This window comes from Rhinolophus sinicus, chromosome 17 (assembly GCF_057876585.1).
Source record: "Rhinolophus sinicus isolate RSI-liver-muscle chromosome 17, RSI-T2T, whole genome shotgun sequence".
Lineage (NCBI taxonomy): Eukaryota > Metazoa > Chordata > Mammalia > Chiroptera > Rhinolophidae > Rhinolophus > Rhinolophus sinicus.
In genome coordinates, this window is record NC_142517.1 from 179,351,588 (window position 1) to 179,370,483 (window position 18,896).

Sequence of the window (18,896 nt, forward strand, 5' to 3'; positions counted from 1 at the left end):
AACTGCAGTAGCTGCCTTTAGTGCAGGAATGCAACATGAGTGGTCTTCTTCTTGAGACGCTCGACAGTAAACCTAGCTTGATCAACAGGGGAGCAATCAGTTCTTACAAAACAATGTCCCAAAACTATGCATATAACCTCTGTAAAGTGTAAGATGGCCAACCTCTCACAACTGGAATCCCATGCTACTTACATCTCAAAGAAGTGTCCAGGCGATGCCTGTAAAACACAGGCTGGCAAACCAAATGTTAATCCAATGCTTTTATTATTCACAATTTAACTTCACTGTATTGAAAGTCTGATTAGTTATGGCCATAAGTCAGAAAATAAACAATGATATGGAAAACCCCAAAAACAATAAAATATGAAGGACACTCTCGGATAAAACTAAGCAGAAATAACATTAGTGATGTCATGCAGTTTCTGAGACACCATAGAAAAATTGTTTCTTAATATCGATAAGAAAAGTATGCATCAGTGAAAATGCAGGCTTAAAAATATAGTACTGAGAGTTTCCATTTGTGACGTCTTCACTGATGAGGGAAAATGGAATTCTTATCACTAAAGAGAGAGCTGATCCCTTGGGTGTTGCTGATGGCTCCCTAACTGAGCTTAGTGTTTAATGATGCCGTACAAATAAAAAGCAGTGGGGGAAATACGAAATATCTTTATTAAATGCCATCCTGTAAAGTATTTGATGGATGGAACAGAGTCTAATGCATTTTAAATAAATGCATATCATACTATCACATATAGTGAGTCTTAAAAAATTATTACTTAGATGCACAGTCCTTATAGTGGTAGACATGGCACTGTGAAGGAAGTTGGATTTAGAAGCTATTTCCTATTATACTTGTCAAGTGATGGAATTGCTGTTAGTCATATTGTAATGTCCCTTCAACTTTGGTACATTCAGTGCAAAATATTTTGGGGGACTTTTTTTTTGTACCTTTATAAAAATAAAAGGCCCTTTTGTTCCCTTGAGAGTGCTTAAAAAGATACATACTAGCATGATGCCCAAGTAAGCATGGAACATGAAAATGGAACAGGTGACACATACAGTAGGGTAGGTAGGTAAGTCTTATATACATCTTAAAGAACATAAATATAATGAACCTATAAAAAAATAAACAGAACTCACTGTGTATTTTTTCCTGATATTCTGTGATTAATTGCTAGTTATTTAAATTGTTTTCATGCATTATAAAGCATAAAATCGGTCATTAGTATTTCAATGTATAATAGTTTGTCTTCAGCCATAATTACACACATACATACCACTTTGCATATACATTGTCATCGACCACCTTATTGCAAATCTTTAGTTACCTCATATTGACTTGGTTTCATTTTCACTCGTGTTCCATGAAAGCTGAAAGCTATGGTGCACACCATGCAGGCACGCATAAGCAAGAAAATGAATATTCTGTTATAGCTTAGGGCTTCAATGAATACTTTCAGGAAATATATTTGTTTTTATTATGGTATTTAACTTGCACTAATTTGGAGATTGGGTCAAGTGCTGCCAGTTTGGCTTGAACCATGTTCAACGGTAAGTTTCAAGATTCTCCTAAGTCCCTGAAAGTTACCATGGAGCTTATCTCGTACAGGTTCATCTTTGTCTTGGAACATAACAAATGGAAAAAAGTTTGGCAGTCAAGAACTGTTGATTGAAAGACTGTTGGGTTATTCCCTGGGCATCAAGCTCACCCAAATCCTTCAAAGAGGACTCATCAGCACTATCCATTCCCTAATAGTGATAGAGCATGCGTTCCTGGAAGATAACAGCACTCAATTTTACTCGAATGAAAGCGTACTCTTGAAACTTCCAATGTTCAGCTATTCTTCTAGAGGCCAGCTTCGGAAATTGTCTGTCCATAGGGAGCCAGGAACTGTGCCTCCAAGTCACTCAAGTCCAAAGGTACTCGTCTCTTCAACTGCTGTCAAGAGTTTTTCATAAAGCATGGAGAAGGATGGGTACGGGGGGAGATCCAGGCGGTTAAAACAAGTGTGAGCTCTGCAAACAGAAGAAGCACACATAGTTTAGACTGCGTAGAGTGAAATGAGATTGTTTTGTGTGTACGTGTGTTTGTGGGTGTGAGCATTGCTTCTCTTTTATATTCAATTCGGTTTGTTGTCGATTTTCACACTCCTTTTGGAAAAAACTTTGAAAACATTTTGACTTAAAAATTCAGAATTGAATTTCTCTCAGGGAAACAGGATATTTAAAAAAATGTTTCCTTCATATTTTCACAATCATTTAAAATCCATATTATGTGCATATTATTTGTTTAGTTGTCTAAGAGCTACAAACACAAATTTGTATTTCTGTTTCTCTTGATGTTACTTTTTTTTTTAAAGATATGAATATAAGTTCTTGCAAAGTAATTCATTTTCAGAGTTGGCATTTGCCTGGATGTCTCTCAGAAAATCTACGGTTTTGTATTTTTTCATTTTGTTGGGCAGGGAAGAGCACTAAGTGTCTCCGGAGATTGGCCTCACGGCATAGTGTCTTGGGAAATTCCATGGCTGGATTTTCCTGTTGAAGTCAGTGCACCATTGTTACTTCTTTGAATCCTGTGCTAGAATCTGTTTTCTCGTAAATCACAATGCAAAATAATGGCCATGTAAATCACTACATTAAGTATTCTTTTTCAGAAATACCTCCCTGCATGCCAAGATAGGAAAAAAATATGCTTTCCTGTTATTTGCACCTGAATCACAATAAAAAAATAGATAGTCTTCAAATAGCACATCTTATCAGGAAGCAAATCTGCACTTTTGACAAGGAATAGGAAGCATTTTATTCTGAATGTACAACAGTTTATTTGTGGGAGCTAAACAACTTTGACTTAAAAATATACTCCTGAATTAATATGGAATTTTAGGAGCTATGATTATTAATGAGCTATTTTTTTTCACAAAGTCACACTTAAATTTTTGTTCTTATAAATCACTTTAACATTTATGAAATAAATGTAATTATATTACTAGACGTAGTGTAGTGTGGTGATACAATCAGAGGTTTGGAGTTGGTCAGACTTGGGTTTGAATTCTAGCTCTACCGACCAGTTGTATGATTTGGAGTGAGTTATTAAAACATTCTGAGACTCAATTTTCTCAACAGCAAAAACAGAATAGTATCATTTGTCTCAGAAGGATATGAAGATTAAATGAAGTGACAGAAACATGCTTAATACAATGCCTGGCTTACAGTGTTTGACCAATTAATAAGACATGTATTGTTAACTACATTTCATTACCATCAAAAAGATTTCCACTAATTGCCTTCATTAAATTGATAAAAGATAATCATGACTCATGGAAATTCCAAGATAACAAAGAGATAATAAAGCAGATGTGTAGCCATATGGCTTATTAGTACAGTAATGCGAAGGGGCTCTGTTTTATATATATATATATATATATATATATACATATATATATATATATATATATATATATATACACACATATATATATATATATATATATATATATATATATATATATAAAAGTTTTAGGACAGACCGTTCTGGTTCAGAGTTTACAACTCTTGTTAATACAAACTTTAGGACACACTGAGGGGAAATTATCTAATTAATCTTTGCAGTCAAACACTTTTTTTTTTTTTTGATATAATAAGCTATTTCAGAATTGTATTTAATTTTTATTATACCTTCTTTACACTGGAACCTCAACTTGGGCCTCAAGGAAAAGGTTTTACTTTTAAAAAAATTGAATTAGCATACTAAAAGACAGTCCAAAGATTTGTTTAAAGTCTATCTTGTGCGAAACACTGGAATAAAAATGTTAAATGCAGACTTTATCTCTGTTCTAGAAAGAGGGGAGGAAGAAGCAGAGAAGTAAAATATGTTTTGAATATAATTATATTCCATACTTGGTGTTATGCGTTAGACACATAACATTCATTATCCTATTAGACTAAAAAATGGTACTTCTTTTAAATAAAAATTTTAATTTTTTTTCCTTAGGTTACCAACAAGACAGCATCTTTCCCCAAGTCAGGTGGCTTGTAACTTTTCCTGTTTTAGGATCTACATGTTCATCTTCTTTTAATTTTTTTATTGTGATTAAATATACATTACACATAAAATGTATTATATTAACCATTTTTAAGTACACAGTTCTGTAGCATTAAGTCATTCGCATTGTTCTACCATCACGACCAACCATCTCTAGAACTTTTCATTTTTACAAACTGAAATTTTGTACCCAATGAGCACGAACTCCCGTCCTCTCCTGCCCCTGTGATCACCATTCCATTTTCAGGCTCTATGAATTTGACTATTCTATGTACCTCATGTATATGGAATCATACATACAATATTTCTCCTTTTGACTCTCTTATTTCACTTAGCACAATGTTTTCCAGGTCTATGGTGTATCATGGGTCAGGATTTCCTTTCTGTTTAAGGCTGAATGATATTCCATTGTATGTATATACCACATTTTGTTATTCATCCATTGACGGACATTTGAGTTGCTTCCATCTTTTGGCTATTGTAAAAAATGCTATTATGGACTCTAGTGTACAAATATCTGTTTGAGTCCATGCTTTCAATTCTTTTGTGTGTATACCCAGAAGTGGAATTGCTAGATCATATGACAATTCTATTTTTAATTTTTTAAGGAGCTGCCATACTGTTTTCCACAGTAGCTGTACCATTTTACATTTCCACCAGCAGTGCACAAGGGTTCCAATTTTTCTACATCCTCACTTATTTTTTGTTTTATTTTATAATATCCATCCTAAGGAGTGTGACATCCATTTATTATTTAAAGCTTTAGAACTTATTGATTTATATGAATATTACAAAGTAAAGAGATTAACTCTTATATTATCTCCTGCTAATCTCTTCTAGCCTGTTCACTTTTTTATTTAGTTATGCAGTTCATTTATAGAGCAATATTAATCTGGTTGTTATCCATTTCTGATACACTGTCTTTCTTTCTTCAGTGTGTTGCTACAAGAAACATTTTGAAAAGGTGATCTCTCTTTTTTATGCCTATTATCTATTTTTTTTCTTTCTGGTAGTGCTGGTAGATCAAACAGTATGATAGGTCAACTTCTTGAAGAACTCTTCTTCAAACAGGAACTAATTTACATAGTTGTAATCTTGAGTAGATATGTGTGAATTCATTTTTATGAACTGAGTTATATTGGGTGAGCTAGGAAATAAAAGTAATTCAAGATAATCCTTTCTCTAGGTAAGCAATAATTCCTGATTAATGTTTTATTTTCTTAGGACAGAACACAACTGTAGGTGAATGTCTATCACACTCTAGTTAAGCCTGTCTCTTCCCTCTTGAAAACCAAATACTTTCCCTTAAGGTTAATTTTAACTAATTAAGAATTAACACAATGATCCTATACATGGGGATGAGAATTCATAAATTGTAATGTTTTAAGTCCCCAATTAACTTCTTGCACATACTTAAACTGAATGCTGAATATTAATTCACTGTGGTCTTGTGGTAGGCAGAGTTCTAAGATGATCTGATCTACCATGACCGATGCCTTTGTATAATCCCCATCTCTTGAGTGTGAGCAAGACCTGTAACTCACTTGTAATCCATGGAATATGGCAAAGGTGAAGATATGTTGCAGATGTTATTCAAGTCCATAATCGGTTAATTTTAAGTCAATCAAAAGGGTGATTATCCTGAGTGGGCCTGACTTAATTAGGTGAGACCTTTAAAAGAACATGTAGAGATCAGAGACTCCCACTATTCTTGGATTTGAAGAAGTAAGCTGCTATGAATTCTGTAGCTACAAGGAACGGATTCTGCCAATAACCTAAGGGAACTTGGAAGCGGGTCCTTCCCAAGTTGAACCTCCAGATGGGAATGTAGTCCGGCTGACACCTTGATTTTCATCTTGTGAGACGTTGAGATGAAGACCCAGCTAAGCCATGCCTGTACTGCAGATCCACAGAAACAGTGATATAACAATTATGTGTCGCTTTAAACTGCTACGTTTGTGGAAATTTATTATGCAGCAATAGAAAATTACTACAGGTCTCAAAGTAGTTAAACAGTCCAAGAAAAGATGGCAAATGTGATAACTGTGATACAACAGAATCATCCCTATCAAGGGCAGGTAGTGGGGCAAAGCTGGGCATAAACAGCTGTCCTTTCATTCTCCCAGGGTTCTCAGCACAGAAATAAGAATTCTGCATATCTTTTTGCAGTTTCTATAGCATCTTTGCAGACACTATAGTATCTTGTCTAGTACATCCATAAGCCTGGGTACTTTTTTCTCTAAAGATTCAGTTCTCAACACAAAGGGAAGGACTGGACAACCTTTTCTGATACTCCTCATTCGTGACTTAATCACCATTACTGATACATAATTCAAGGCTATCACTGCTTCCTGATTTACATCTGGTTGCATAATATATGGTTACCATATCAGAACTTTCCTTCTGAATAAACTGAACAACTCCTCTGAAAAAATGCTTCATGAAGATGAAGAAAGTATGTATTGTGAAGGGGGAAACTGTGCAGAAAGATTAAATGGTGTTCCCAAGGTCAGAGCTGAGTCAATGGCCAAATCAAGAATACTGGTAGGACCTCAACCTTGGGTTCCTAGGGGAAGTCCAACAGTAAAGTGTAAGCAGGGAGACTAACGCTCATCGGCTCTGTTCTTTCACTTTTGGAAGCCTGAATGGTAATTTCATCCCACCCCTGACTGTGAACTGCTAGTCCTCTACATTCTTCTAGATTATATACATTTCGAGGACAGGGATTAGCAAAATAAAACTTCAAATGTTTTTTTAAATGAATGATTCAATCACAATACGCAGTAACTCTGGGGAAAAATTGGTCTTAATTGGGTCAGTCCAGAAAGTTCTGGGAGATGCCAGGGGATTTTTAGGTGCTTAGTTCTATCTCAGGCTCACCAGAAAGCAAAGATACTCAGAGAGATACATTAGAGTGCATCAGAGTCACCCAAGAAGCAAGTTTACAATGGGGAGTTTCGGCTGCAACGCCTGAGATTCTAATTTAGAAAGTTTTGGGTGGGCCTAAAAATCTGCATTTTCACAATCCCTCCAAGTCAGTCTGATGCAGGTGGTCTCCACTATTGGAGAGACATGAAATGGATTAGAAATAAGATATCTACATTGGCTAGCCACACCAGCATTTTCTGTGCTTGCAAAAATTTCAAAACTCCTTATAAACAAGACAGCATTGCTAATAAGGAAATTGAGGAATCGTGTGGTTAAATAAATTGCCCAATATTTACCATCAACTTGCTGCATGAGCCAAGAACAGAAAAAAAAAAAAAAAAAAGCAAAACAACACACAATCCTCTGAGGCTTTTCACACCCCCTCCCCCACCCCATTCCATGTCCTAAGAAAACTCCAGCAGAAAATAACAGGAGGGCCCTTGGACCGTGTTGATATTGGCAGCAAAAGCACATCCAGTTATTCAGTCTCCATAAAGGAACATTTTTCAAATCTTTCAAAGCCAGCCACACTGAGGCTATAATGAGTTTACCTCATTTGGATCTATGCAGCCAGAACCACTCGAGGAGGGCAGGTCTGAACCCGTCTTTGGGAAATCATGCTGGCATCGTTAGAAAGAAGATTTAAAAGCCCTCTAGACATCTGGTCTGACTTAATAGATCTCTTGGTGCTTTCTGGATTCTTCAAATGTTAACCAGGAGGTCACGTGCTTACCCTCTCTTCTTTCCTATAGACAGACAAGTGAAGTACCCAAATCCAGTGAGCCGAAGTATCACAATTACATTTAAATTTTCATAGATCAACTGATTAATGTATTTCTCTGTGTGTGTACTTTTTTATTAATTTATTCCCCGTTTTCCCAGAAGTGATTTTTGGTAGCTTATAAGGACTCAAGACAAAGAAGAAATTACAATCAGCATTTTAAGTTGAGAGAGAGAAAAAAAGAGAAAAACATGGACCTTGTTTTATCTAGTAGATAGATGTAGTCCTAGAAATAAAATGTATTTGAATCTAATAAATCCTTTTCATTTGCATTATAATTTAGAAAGTGCTTTGTCAATACTCTATTTTTCTTTCAAATTGGCAGTGGTGTCTAATCCTTCTGATTTCAGTTTCCTTACTCCTAGTTCCACTTCTTCATCAAGTAACTAAAAGCTCCCCACCTCTTCATCAAATAATTGGAAAATGCCTAAAGGATCTTGGAACATACCACTTTATAATGTCAAGATTTATTTGGAAATATGAGTCGTCCTGACCCAATTTATCTGTCAAGTCCAAGTTTTACCTATTTTACCCACAGGCTTCCCCCTAAGGCAATCAGGTGTGTCTGCAGTTCTAGCTATTGGGGGATGCTGGCAGAAGGAGCAGAGTGGCCTGCAGTTGGGCTGTGGAATAGGCAAAGGGGGGTCTTCCTTTGGGATCTCCAGGGCCTCCAAATTCAGGGCCCCATGAGTGTTCAGGCAGCACCCAAGCCCTTTCACCTGTAAAACCTCTTTTATTATTTTTCCCCTTGAAGATTCTATATTCTGAAAGCTTGTCATTCCTACTCAAAATGCCCTGAAGAACAAAAATCAATTTTTCAATTTGCATTACATTTCATTTATTCCTTCATTCAGTGAACAAATACTGAGCTCATACTGCATATCAGGCATTGAGCTGTCCCTTGGTAGATGAGAATGAATAGTCTGGTTTCTGCCTACAAGGAGTTTACACTCAGGCTGCAAAATATACAAATGGGGCCCCCTAAATGTCATGCAGTCTGTGCTCTGTACTAGGGGATCTGGGTGCCATGAGCAGGCACAGAACCTTTGGCTCTGCTCACCAAACTAGGAACCCTACCTGACTCAGGGCTGCATTTCTCCAGAAGACTACTAGATACCTCTGTTTAATTAACCCAAAAGACTCATATAGGCTATTAGTGATCCAGCACACAATTATATGCGTAATACAATGAGTTACAAGTCTGCTCTGTAGAGTCAGGAAAGGTTTTATAGAGGATACTATTTACGCCAAGCCTTGAAGGATTTGTAGGTGTGTAGGGTTTTCCTGGATCAACAAGGAGAAGAATGCTCCCAGCAAACTGCCCAGAAGTGTGAGGAAGCATTGCATCATCCAGAGACCTGAGCAGTACAAAAGTCCGAGTGACAGGAGTTAAGGGTGGATCTGAAGCCAGATGGGGAGGCAAGGCCACATCAGGAAGTGAGGTGTGTTCATGCAAAGACCTTTTTCATTTATTCCATGGATGAAAGGGAGCTGGAGACTGGGTAGGGACAGTGATATGGCAGAGGTGCCTTTAATCAAGATGGAAGTATAGGAAATGGGTAGAGGGTAGATGATGAATTCAGAGCTTGTAATCAGCATGAGAAATCCAAAGTTACCAATGACTCAGAGTGATAAAATTCAGTCAAAGTAAGCCAGTGTTTGTTTTGTTAGCCTAAGTATATTTATTAATACAAAGAAAGGTATAACTTCTGTTACGATTTTTTTTTTAATTCATTTCTCTCCTATCCCCACTAATACATTCTTAGACCATGAGATTGAGAACAGGAATTCCTGCTAAGACTAGTTCACAAATATTTGTGCAACCCACAGTGGCACAGCACAACCCCTGGCCCTCACCAGGTGTTCAATAAATGTGAATCAATGGTAAGGAATTCTGTGGCTCTTATTACCCCCACTACTCATTCATCATACATCATTTGGTGGCAGTGATGTCGGTTATCTTTTCATCTATTACTTCCCTCTGTGTTTTAAGGTCCAGACATCAATTTATATCTCCTACATGGTTTTTGCACATAGTAAATGCATGATGAGTATCTAAAGGCTTGTTAGAGGAATATGATTTACTATCTAATTAATATCTTATTCTAAAGTCTCATTAGGTCACCTTGGATATAACGCACCTGGATCTATAAATACAGTGTAAAATGTTCCCGCACTGGGAATTCCTGCATCCAGGGATAACTAGCAGAAGAAACTATTCACTATAAATAGGTAACTTCCTCACCTGTGGATGGTCCTGGGCAAAGATGAAAAGTACATGCTTTTTAAATATAAGTATTTAAACCCAATAGAAAAAAACCCAGTAAGAAACAGTCCCCAAAAGAGAACTCTTGGAAGTCCAAACAAAATAGAAATATCCTGGGTGGATAGAGCACATTTTTTTTCACACCTAAAGATTATAAAATACCATGCCAGCTCTGAAGGTTAGGTATTAGGAACAATAGTAATAATGGCTAAATTTACTGACTGATGTGTTATACATTATTTTAAGAACTTTTCATGTATTATCTCATTTAATCTTCAAAATAACTTGGCAATGTGATTGCTGGGATATATCCCAATTCACATGAGGATATAGAAATTCAAAAGTAACTTTGGCATACCTTGTCTGGAGTGGTCCAGTCATACCTCTAGCTTAAGAATTCACTGAAACAATATTCACTGAGTTCCAACTGTGTGCTAGGACTCAGCAGTGGGGGCAAAGCCACATTCAATTCACACAAGGTTTTTGTCCTCACCAGTGTTGTATCTCAGAAGGGGAGCTAGAGCATCAGCAAGGAAACCAATAACTAAGCATGATGACTGAATTGGGGTAAGTCCTATGAAGGAGATAATGTACGACAGAGTGACAGGTACACTGGAGGCAGGAGCCTGGAGGACGTCTCTGAGGAGATCATGCCTAAGCTGATTTGTTGGGGATGAGAAAGAGCCAGGCAGGTGAGGAACTCACAGGAAAGAACCTAGGAAGCAAATGACAGAGTCTAGAGGCAGAACTCAGTTTGTCATATTTGATGAATAGCAAGAAGGAGGCTGGTGGCTGTAGCAGGTGAGGGGAGAGAATATGTGTTGAGGTTGGATTGGTAGGCCTGACAGGCTATTTACCTGGTAGTCTTTGGCAAGAAGTCTGGATTTCATGCTAAGCCACTAGCAAGTGTAAGCACGGGAGGGAGTGATCTTGAGACTTTAGATCACTCTGGTTACTGAGCGCAGAATGAAGTACAGGATGTACAAAGAGAAGCAAGAGTTTAGCCCGCAGGCTGCTACAGTGGTTCAGGTGAGAGGTGCTGGTGTAGTGGGCTAGGATGCTGCAAAGACATGAACCCAAACTAGTTTTTGCTCTTGTGATCAAGAAAAGAGGGATAACCATTCCTTAAGAGCTAAAATGTTTGTCATTCACAAGTACACACTTTAAAGTAGACCTGTGAAACAGCTTTCTAAGACCATTAGTCATTTTGACTCACACTATCCTATTCTCTTTGCCTGCAGTAATTAAAATGTCTTTCATTCAATTAAATAATCACAAATTATTTTAGTAGCTCTATTTTTACATTAATGACCGAGGAGTCCCTTTTCAGACACAATGTTTTTATGATCACGTTACCCGCTTCCCAAAGTAAAGACCAATCCAAAAGGTATAGCACATTTAAGGATTTTTAATAAGGTAATATTACTACCGTGTTTCCTCTGGAAGTAAGACCGGGTCTATTAGGGTTTGCTCTAAAAGATGCATGAGGGCTTATGTTCAGGGGACGTCATCCTGAAAAATATGCTAGGGCTTATTTTCCAGTTAGGTCTTATTTTTTGGGAAACATGGTAGTCATCACTGGTATATTTTTATTAGCACATGCTAATTCAATGGTAGAATAAAGTAAAAACTTAAAAATTTATTGTTAAATAGTGAGGGAATAGAGAGGGAAAAGGGGAATAGAGTTGAAGAGGGCTTATATCAGAGATTAAACTAGGGAGCAGACTATACATGAAAATCTTCAGCCAATGCCCTCTCAGACCACAAGGCATCTCAGCTGACCAGCAGGTGGTGAGGAATTGGGGAGACCAAGGAGGGATGCCTCAAGGTAAATACAGAAAAGAGGGAACACCAAGGGGTCCTTCCAGTGCCCATCTCCTGTTCTGGAACATTTTTGTTTGTTTGTTTTTTAATTGAAAAGAGTGACACTACATTACAGGACTCCCTCAGGTATTTTCCTATTCCCTAGCTGGTAGTTCACTTTGACAGTAGACAATGCTCTCTGTACTAGAGGAGGAAAAACTGAATTATTGATGAGATTATAGAGCAATATTTAATGACGTGGAAAGATTCATGATTAGTGATACTTGGTGAACAAAAAGAGGTGACAAACAGTATATGCAGTATGACTGTATATTTGTTTTTAAGGGTGTGTGTGTGCACGTGTAGAAATGAGATAAAATACTACAAAAAGTTTAGAAGTTATCTGAGTATTGGACTTTAGATGTATATATTTTCAATTTCTTGGTATTTTTTGTGAAAAGCTTTATTTTCATAAAAATAAAAAGCAGAGTTTTAAAAATGAAAAAAGCTGTCAAAAGCTGTCTTTTATCTTTAAAAAATAATTGTATCTTTTAAGTTCTATTCCACTGGGAAAACTGTCTCCCTGAGACACCCATTTCATAATTAACTCTTGCTTCTTATTCCTTAATTTGGGTCAACATTTCATTCAAAATAATCTCCAGACACTGCTATTTTCAAAAATTAATGTTTTTCCCTTTTGGCAAAACCAACCCAATGTTAAAAACATCGTGATTGCAGCTCTCCAACTCCTCTGGCCCCTTATCCTACTTGGCAAGAACCTCACAGATGAACATATAAACTCTATATCATGCTGGGAGAAAGGATTTGCCCAGCATTTTCCAGGCTGGCATGTTCGCAGGCCTGGAAATGTTCAGAATGTTTAAGAGCAATTGCCATGAAGTGAATTTACCGTCTCGTAAGTCCATCAGAACACCGGAGGATAGGAAATCTCAGGAACGCAAAATACAGAGCTAACTACCAACCACGAAGTAGAGGAAGTGCAGTCATGTGATCAGGCTATAAGCCTCCATGGAGACACCCGTCTGCCTCCATCGTTTATCATCTGGGTCTCTAGTTACTTTATTACCACAAGAGAGAGAAAAGAACCATGGCTTCTACTTGTACTGGCTTCAGAAACAACCATATGTACTTTACTACATGGCTTGGCCCACGTGGTAAGTGCTGCTACATTCACTGCTACCGCAAGTGAGACTAGGAAATCTGAGAAAAGAATGAGACGCACATTTAGGTTCAAAGGCTCTCAATCATCATGTCTAGAAAGACTTAGGATGCCCTCCCATTGGCCAGGACTGTTTGTCCTTATCTTTGATAGCCACTTCTGACTTTCCATGGTACAGCCTCCATGGCAGATTTCTTAGAGAAGACATTTCTTAAGTAAGAAGGACATCCATCCACTGTGTCTTTAGTGTGTACAATGTCACATTTTAAATAAACATTTTCTCACTAATAAGTACAAGAAATACATTTGGGTTGATCAGCTTGAGACAAGCCAGCTCTTCAGTTCTGCAACTTAAATTTATCAGGAAATAGCAAGAAAAATGGCTTCAGTGTATCTGTCCTGATGGTAGATACACTGGACTCAGTCACATAAGACAATCTCCTTAGACCAGAGCCAATCTTACAGATCTTGTTTAACACTTAAGTAATACTTCACATTTCGTAAACGGTGATTACAATGTTATCAGTGAAGAAACAACTTCAGATAAAATGATATGGTCATGCATTGAAGTTCTTTTTATTTTTTTCTCCAATGTACTTTTTTTGGCGGAGCCCATTTTAATAGTTACAGCAGTATGGTGGCTTATAGGTGATTTGGGATAAAAGGTTAAAAAGAACAAAGAAAACCTACCATCCCTAAGGACTATCATACACATTCTCTGTCGTCACAAGGACTCTTTGAGCGTGGCATTGTTATTCCTACTCTTCAGCGATGGATCTAGGCTCGTGCTTAGGACCCTACAGCTAGGGTATCATGGGGCTCAGATCTGCACTCTTAACCAGGTTGTATGAGCTGATTAACGTGAAATCAGCTCATAGCCAAGTAGCTCTTCCTTCCTGTTAAGTTAGGACCTGAAAAGTTAGGGCTTTTTCAGACAAGGTATGAACATAGTCTGCTTTCCTGATATGCCTCACAACATCTTGATTTATTTTATTTTATAATTTGGGTAAAACTAGGAATCTAGAACCAACCTTAAGTCATAATAAAGAAAGGAAGAAACAATGCCTGTTGCCCAACTTTATGTATGCAACAATACTGAAAACAGTACCATTTCTAATGAGTCAGCATATGAACTTCCTGGAGCTCTCAGGAGGAAGTAAAAAAATGAATTCAGTCCAACCTCCAAGATTCTTCAATAACCTATTGGTGTTAATTCAATCAAACCTAACATACCACCCCATCCCTGGCCTTTTACAGACAAAGAAATTGAGGTCCAGAGATCAAGTGATATTCTAGATCCCAGCGTTAGCTGGTGGCAGATGCAGGACTAGAACCCAGGTCTTCTAACTCCCAAGCCTGTGCTCTTTCCATTATGCTACTGCCTGACATATATTACAGATGATGGTGACAGAAACCATCATGGCAGCCATTAACCATTAACTGGATGCTGACTCAGGGCCAGAGTCAGCAGCAAATGTTTTAGATGAATTATATCATTTAATTCTCAGAATTACCAACCTATAAGGTACATGAGGAAACAGAGGCTCAGAAAGATTAAGAAACTTCTCCAAGATCCCACTGTAGGTAAGAACAAAACTGGGATAGAGCCCAGTCTCTCTGAAGCTAAAGTTTCACATCTCTACCAAATTGCCTTTCTCTGCTCACCAGGTTTGGTGAAAATTTCAGGGATTAAACATAATCAACTGATCTATCTTCCTATTGTGACAATTTATTCCATCTACTTTACAAAAATCTTTACAGAAACAGATTTGAAGAAAAAAGTGACACAATGATTCTGCCCTTTGCTGCCTCCTTGATGCTAATCCTCGAATTTCTCAGAACGGTGACAGATCCTACTCACACAGTGTCAATCTGCTTTTGAGACACAAATATTTGTTTATGGTGGAAAAGAACATGAGTCAGGCATAAATAAAATATAGTAGTTCTCCAAATAATGAAATTGTAGTCTCCCAAATTTGGAACATCAGGCATGCCATGTAATACTTAGCTGTTCATAGACCGAGATGCACTCAAGGTGACTGAGGAGGCTTGGCCCAGCCCTGAGCTTGCGCTCTTGACTGTTCTCTGTAGCTGCATTTTCATCACTCTTTTCTCATGAGTTGATGCTTACAACATAATTCTCAAGAACTGGTGTCTTGCAGTTGGCAAGAAGAAAGTCTCATTAACAGGTTTCTCAAAGTTGTTTGTACTTGAAACACAGGGTGACATCTTGGGGTACCTAATATCCCTTGGGAAGATCATTTAACTTCTCCAGATTGCAGTTTTATTATTAGTAAAACAAGAGGCAATCTTTGAGGTCCTTTTTACTTCAAATATTCGACATTATTGCTGATGACTGGAGAAAGGAGTTCTAAAACCAATTCTTATCCATTCCTCTTTTGTTCATTTACTCCCTCTTCTTTTGCTTCAGCTCCAGTTTTCTCCATTTGACCCCAAACACTTTTTTTTTTTAACTAAAAAATACTACTTGTCCTTTAAGGTAGGAAGGTAAGACTTTTACATATATTAATAGCAGCTGTTAAGCAATTTTCTCCACTCTAAGGAAATTTTCAACTTGTTATGAATGAGAATACAATGCAGAGAGCATTCACACAGAATTAAGGCATGGACAATATAAGCTACAGAGTTATACAGCACACTCATGTGAGTTAGTCTTCTTTAGAAACCATAATGGTAATCCCTTAGTGAAGGGAATCTAAAAAGTTATTGATATAAACTTAAAACTAGAGTTTCTGGAAACATCTAAATTTTAGAGTCACAATTGTAACAAGCCACAGTATGATGACCAACATTGCTTTACTACAGCTAACAAACGCTTTGGTTTTGCTGTGTTTTGTATTTTAAGATATGTATGTACGTATTTTAACTACGACTTTTTTTCATTTAGAAAGGTAATCAGAGATAAATTCATTCTAAAAGTTTTTCCACTCTCAAACTGTTAACAGAAGTAGATGTGTGTGTGTGTGTGTGTGTGTGTGTGTGTGTGTGTGCGCGCGTGTGTGTGTGTGTTAAAGGTCTCCTCTAGAACAACACTGTAGTGACAATAAAGAAATGTTTTCTATTTTTACCTGGGAAGAGCGGTGATTTTCCCCCATTTCTCCACACAAAATCTTCGTGGGCCATTACTCCCTCGGAGAGAAGCAAATCCTTCATAGGGAATGCTGGATGTGCCTGTAACAAACTATCAAGCCAAGAAAGCAGAAGAAGGTAAGACCAAGAAACCAGCTGCCAAAAAAGGCACGGCATCATTCACATGCATTTGATTAATCTGCCCCCTCCTTTTTGTTCATGCTGCTCCTGGGGAAGGGCAGCATGCTGCTTGCTGGTGGGAAAGCTTGGAAGGCATGAAGTAACTGCACCATGAAAATTCTGACCAAGAACCCCAGAGAATACCAAGGAAGAACAGTGCATTATAAAAGGAAAGGGGGTGTGAAGGACTTTTAGAAGATAAAGCAACCTGTACAGTGGACCAGCTCAGAAGCTTAAACCAGATATATTTCCTATTATGGTGGGTGTTTCAATTAACCTAAGTCTACTTAGATTCAGTCCCTGATCAAACTCATCGTGAATTTAAAAAGAAAAAAAAAAGAAAAAAAAAAAAGAATTTCTGGGCCTGCAAATTTGAGGGCCAGATCTTTCATCCAAAGCCTCTAAGACTCAGTCTACTTGTAAGGCTTTGTCCAAGCATCCAGAAGGCTTCCTCATGTCTGATATTTCTTTAGTTGCAACCAACCAGCAATTGCCCTGTGTAAACTATACACACCACAAGAAAATGAGTTAGTTTTTCCAGTGTTCTTCAACTTTCATTGTTATCTCTAATTTGTTGAAACTTAGATGGAGGGAAAGAAAGGACTCTTTATCATGGAACTGGGTCACTCCTTAAGGGATTGACTGAAGATCATCTTTTTCTGTTGCTACGGATGCTGGCCTGCAGAGTACCCCGGGACCTCTTCCTGAAAGGGTCAAACTGCCCTACTGAGTTGTTCCTCAGATTCTTGGACTGGAGTAGGTACTGCCTCACAACTCTAATGAAATGCTTACACTTGGTTGGGGATGCTCTGCACAGTAATGGAGCAAAAGACCCATGCAAGCTGAAGAGTCTAGAAACAGTTATCTCGCATTTGCAGATAAACATGGGATGTATTTATTGAGTATACTTAGTAATTATTAAAAATATGTGATTCCAACAATTATATTAATACATTAAAAAGATTAACTAGTGCCATCTTACCTGTAACAATCTTAGTCGTTGTTCATTGTTGAATCTTTCCACAGCAGCCCAGAACCACCGAATTACAATATGATTGTCATGATATCCTATCAAACCAAACAAGAAAGTTCAAATTACTATGACTGTTCTATTTTAAGCCACCATGACACACTGACAAAAGACCCCCAGACATAAATCAGCACGTTGGATTCTTTAAAGGTTGTTTATAATTTAAAACTAAGAAATAACACAAAAAATAAGACTAAGGAATAACTCTGCAAATATGATTGTATGAGTGTCAAAAGTCAAACAAAAACAACAATAAATGAAACCAAGAGGTCTGTTTCAATTTAGGAATCACTACATAAAGCTAGTGGAAAGAACAAGAAAAAAATGAATTATTTTAACCATATGATTTCTGAAAAATATAATTTCTAGTTTTGGAAAGGCTTAACTCTTTTGGTCATTCATTTAAGAAAAAATTTATGAATACCACTATGCCAAGCTTGGAGGTACAGTGGCCAAGAAAACAGACCTTCACAGAGCTTCTGGTAAAGAAGAGACCCATTAATAAAGAAATCACACAAATAAATACATAATTGCAAACTATTTTAAAACTACATATAATGTTCATATTTTAAAATCAAATTACTTTTTATTAATAAAAAGGTAGAGCAATTTTATTACTTTAATTTCTTCAACTAATAAATCTCAAATAATCGTCAACCTAAATGTTACTTTTAGTCCACATTTCAGTAGAATTTGATAAAATGCAAAAGTATCATCCCACGGGTGAATTAATGCAGTAGTTGTGGATTCTAAAACCTTCAATAAAGAAAAATTAAGTTCAGAGAAGAGGCTGACAAAGATTAAGGTACAATTAGTGATTCAAACCAATTAACTGACATATTAAACGTGCATAAAGCTACTCAAATTCTGAGCCAGCAGAGGTTAAGTCCAAAATAAAAGGTGGGTAAAAACTATTTTAATTCGAATGTTTCCTTACATGTTTCACTGGTTATAGGATTTCGGGAGAATACTGCCTTACTGTTTACCACTTGATCAGTGATGCTTAGAGACCTTTGGAAATGAAAAGGATCCAAGTGAAAGATAAATAAAACTAGATTGGACACGGTGATGCATAGGCTCCATGCCCTCCTCTTGGCAAAGACCAGCTATTTGATGCCGAGCAAATAGCTTTCTCATCTATAAAATAAGTACTTGGCTCTTGGTGGCTCTAAAGTTTTCTGACCTTATGAACCAGTCCTTTTCTGCCTCTCGTTTTGTTGTTTGTGCCTTTTGGAGGAGGAGGAGCAAAAGTGTCCCATTGTAATCTCTATAAACAGCTGCCTTATGAACATACAGCACTGCACGTGGTAGCAGACCTGCCTCTTCATTCAGTGCCACCTAATTGGGTTAGCAAACAGGGCAACAAACACTGCCCTTTTCCTGCTCCCTCCCCCAGCACTCTCCTCGGAAGGATTTCATTTGATAAGATTTACAATAACCATAGAAATAGGTACTTGATTAGTCATATACTGTGAATAAAAGTTCATACTGTGCAAATACAAAAATGGCTGATTTGATTAACAGCATTGCTATTAGAATTGCCTAGGGGGGAAAAGTGAGCTAATACTATTTATGATAAGATGCCAGTTATAT

General features: G+C 37.3%; 1 protein-coding gene across 7 annotated transcripts in view; it reads right to left on the reverse strand.

Annotated features, from left to right (window-relative positions):
* Positions 1-245: 245 nt before the first annotated feature.
* The window catches only part of HECW2 (HECT, C2 and WW domain containing E3 ubiquitin protein ligase 2), a 336,178-nt gene continuing 317,527 nt past the window's right edge, over positions 246-18,896 (reverse strand). For all 7 annotated transcript variants that reach the window (XM_019741310.3, XM_019741308.3, XM_074339576.2 and 4 more), the window contains 3 exons: positions 17,256-17,341; positions 16,093-16,205; positions 246-2,016 (listed from right to left, as the gene is read on the reverse strand). In XM_019741310.3, coding sequence (XP_019596869.3) covers positions 1,905-2,016; positions 16,093-16,205; positions 17,256-17,341 — 311 coding nt within the window. In that variant the 3' untranslated portion in view covers positions 246-1,904. The remainder of the gene's footprint in view (positions 2,017-16,092; positions 16,206-17,255; positions 17,342-18,896) is intronic.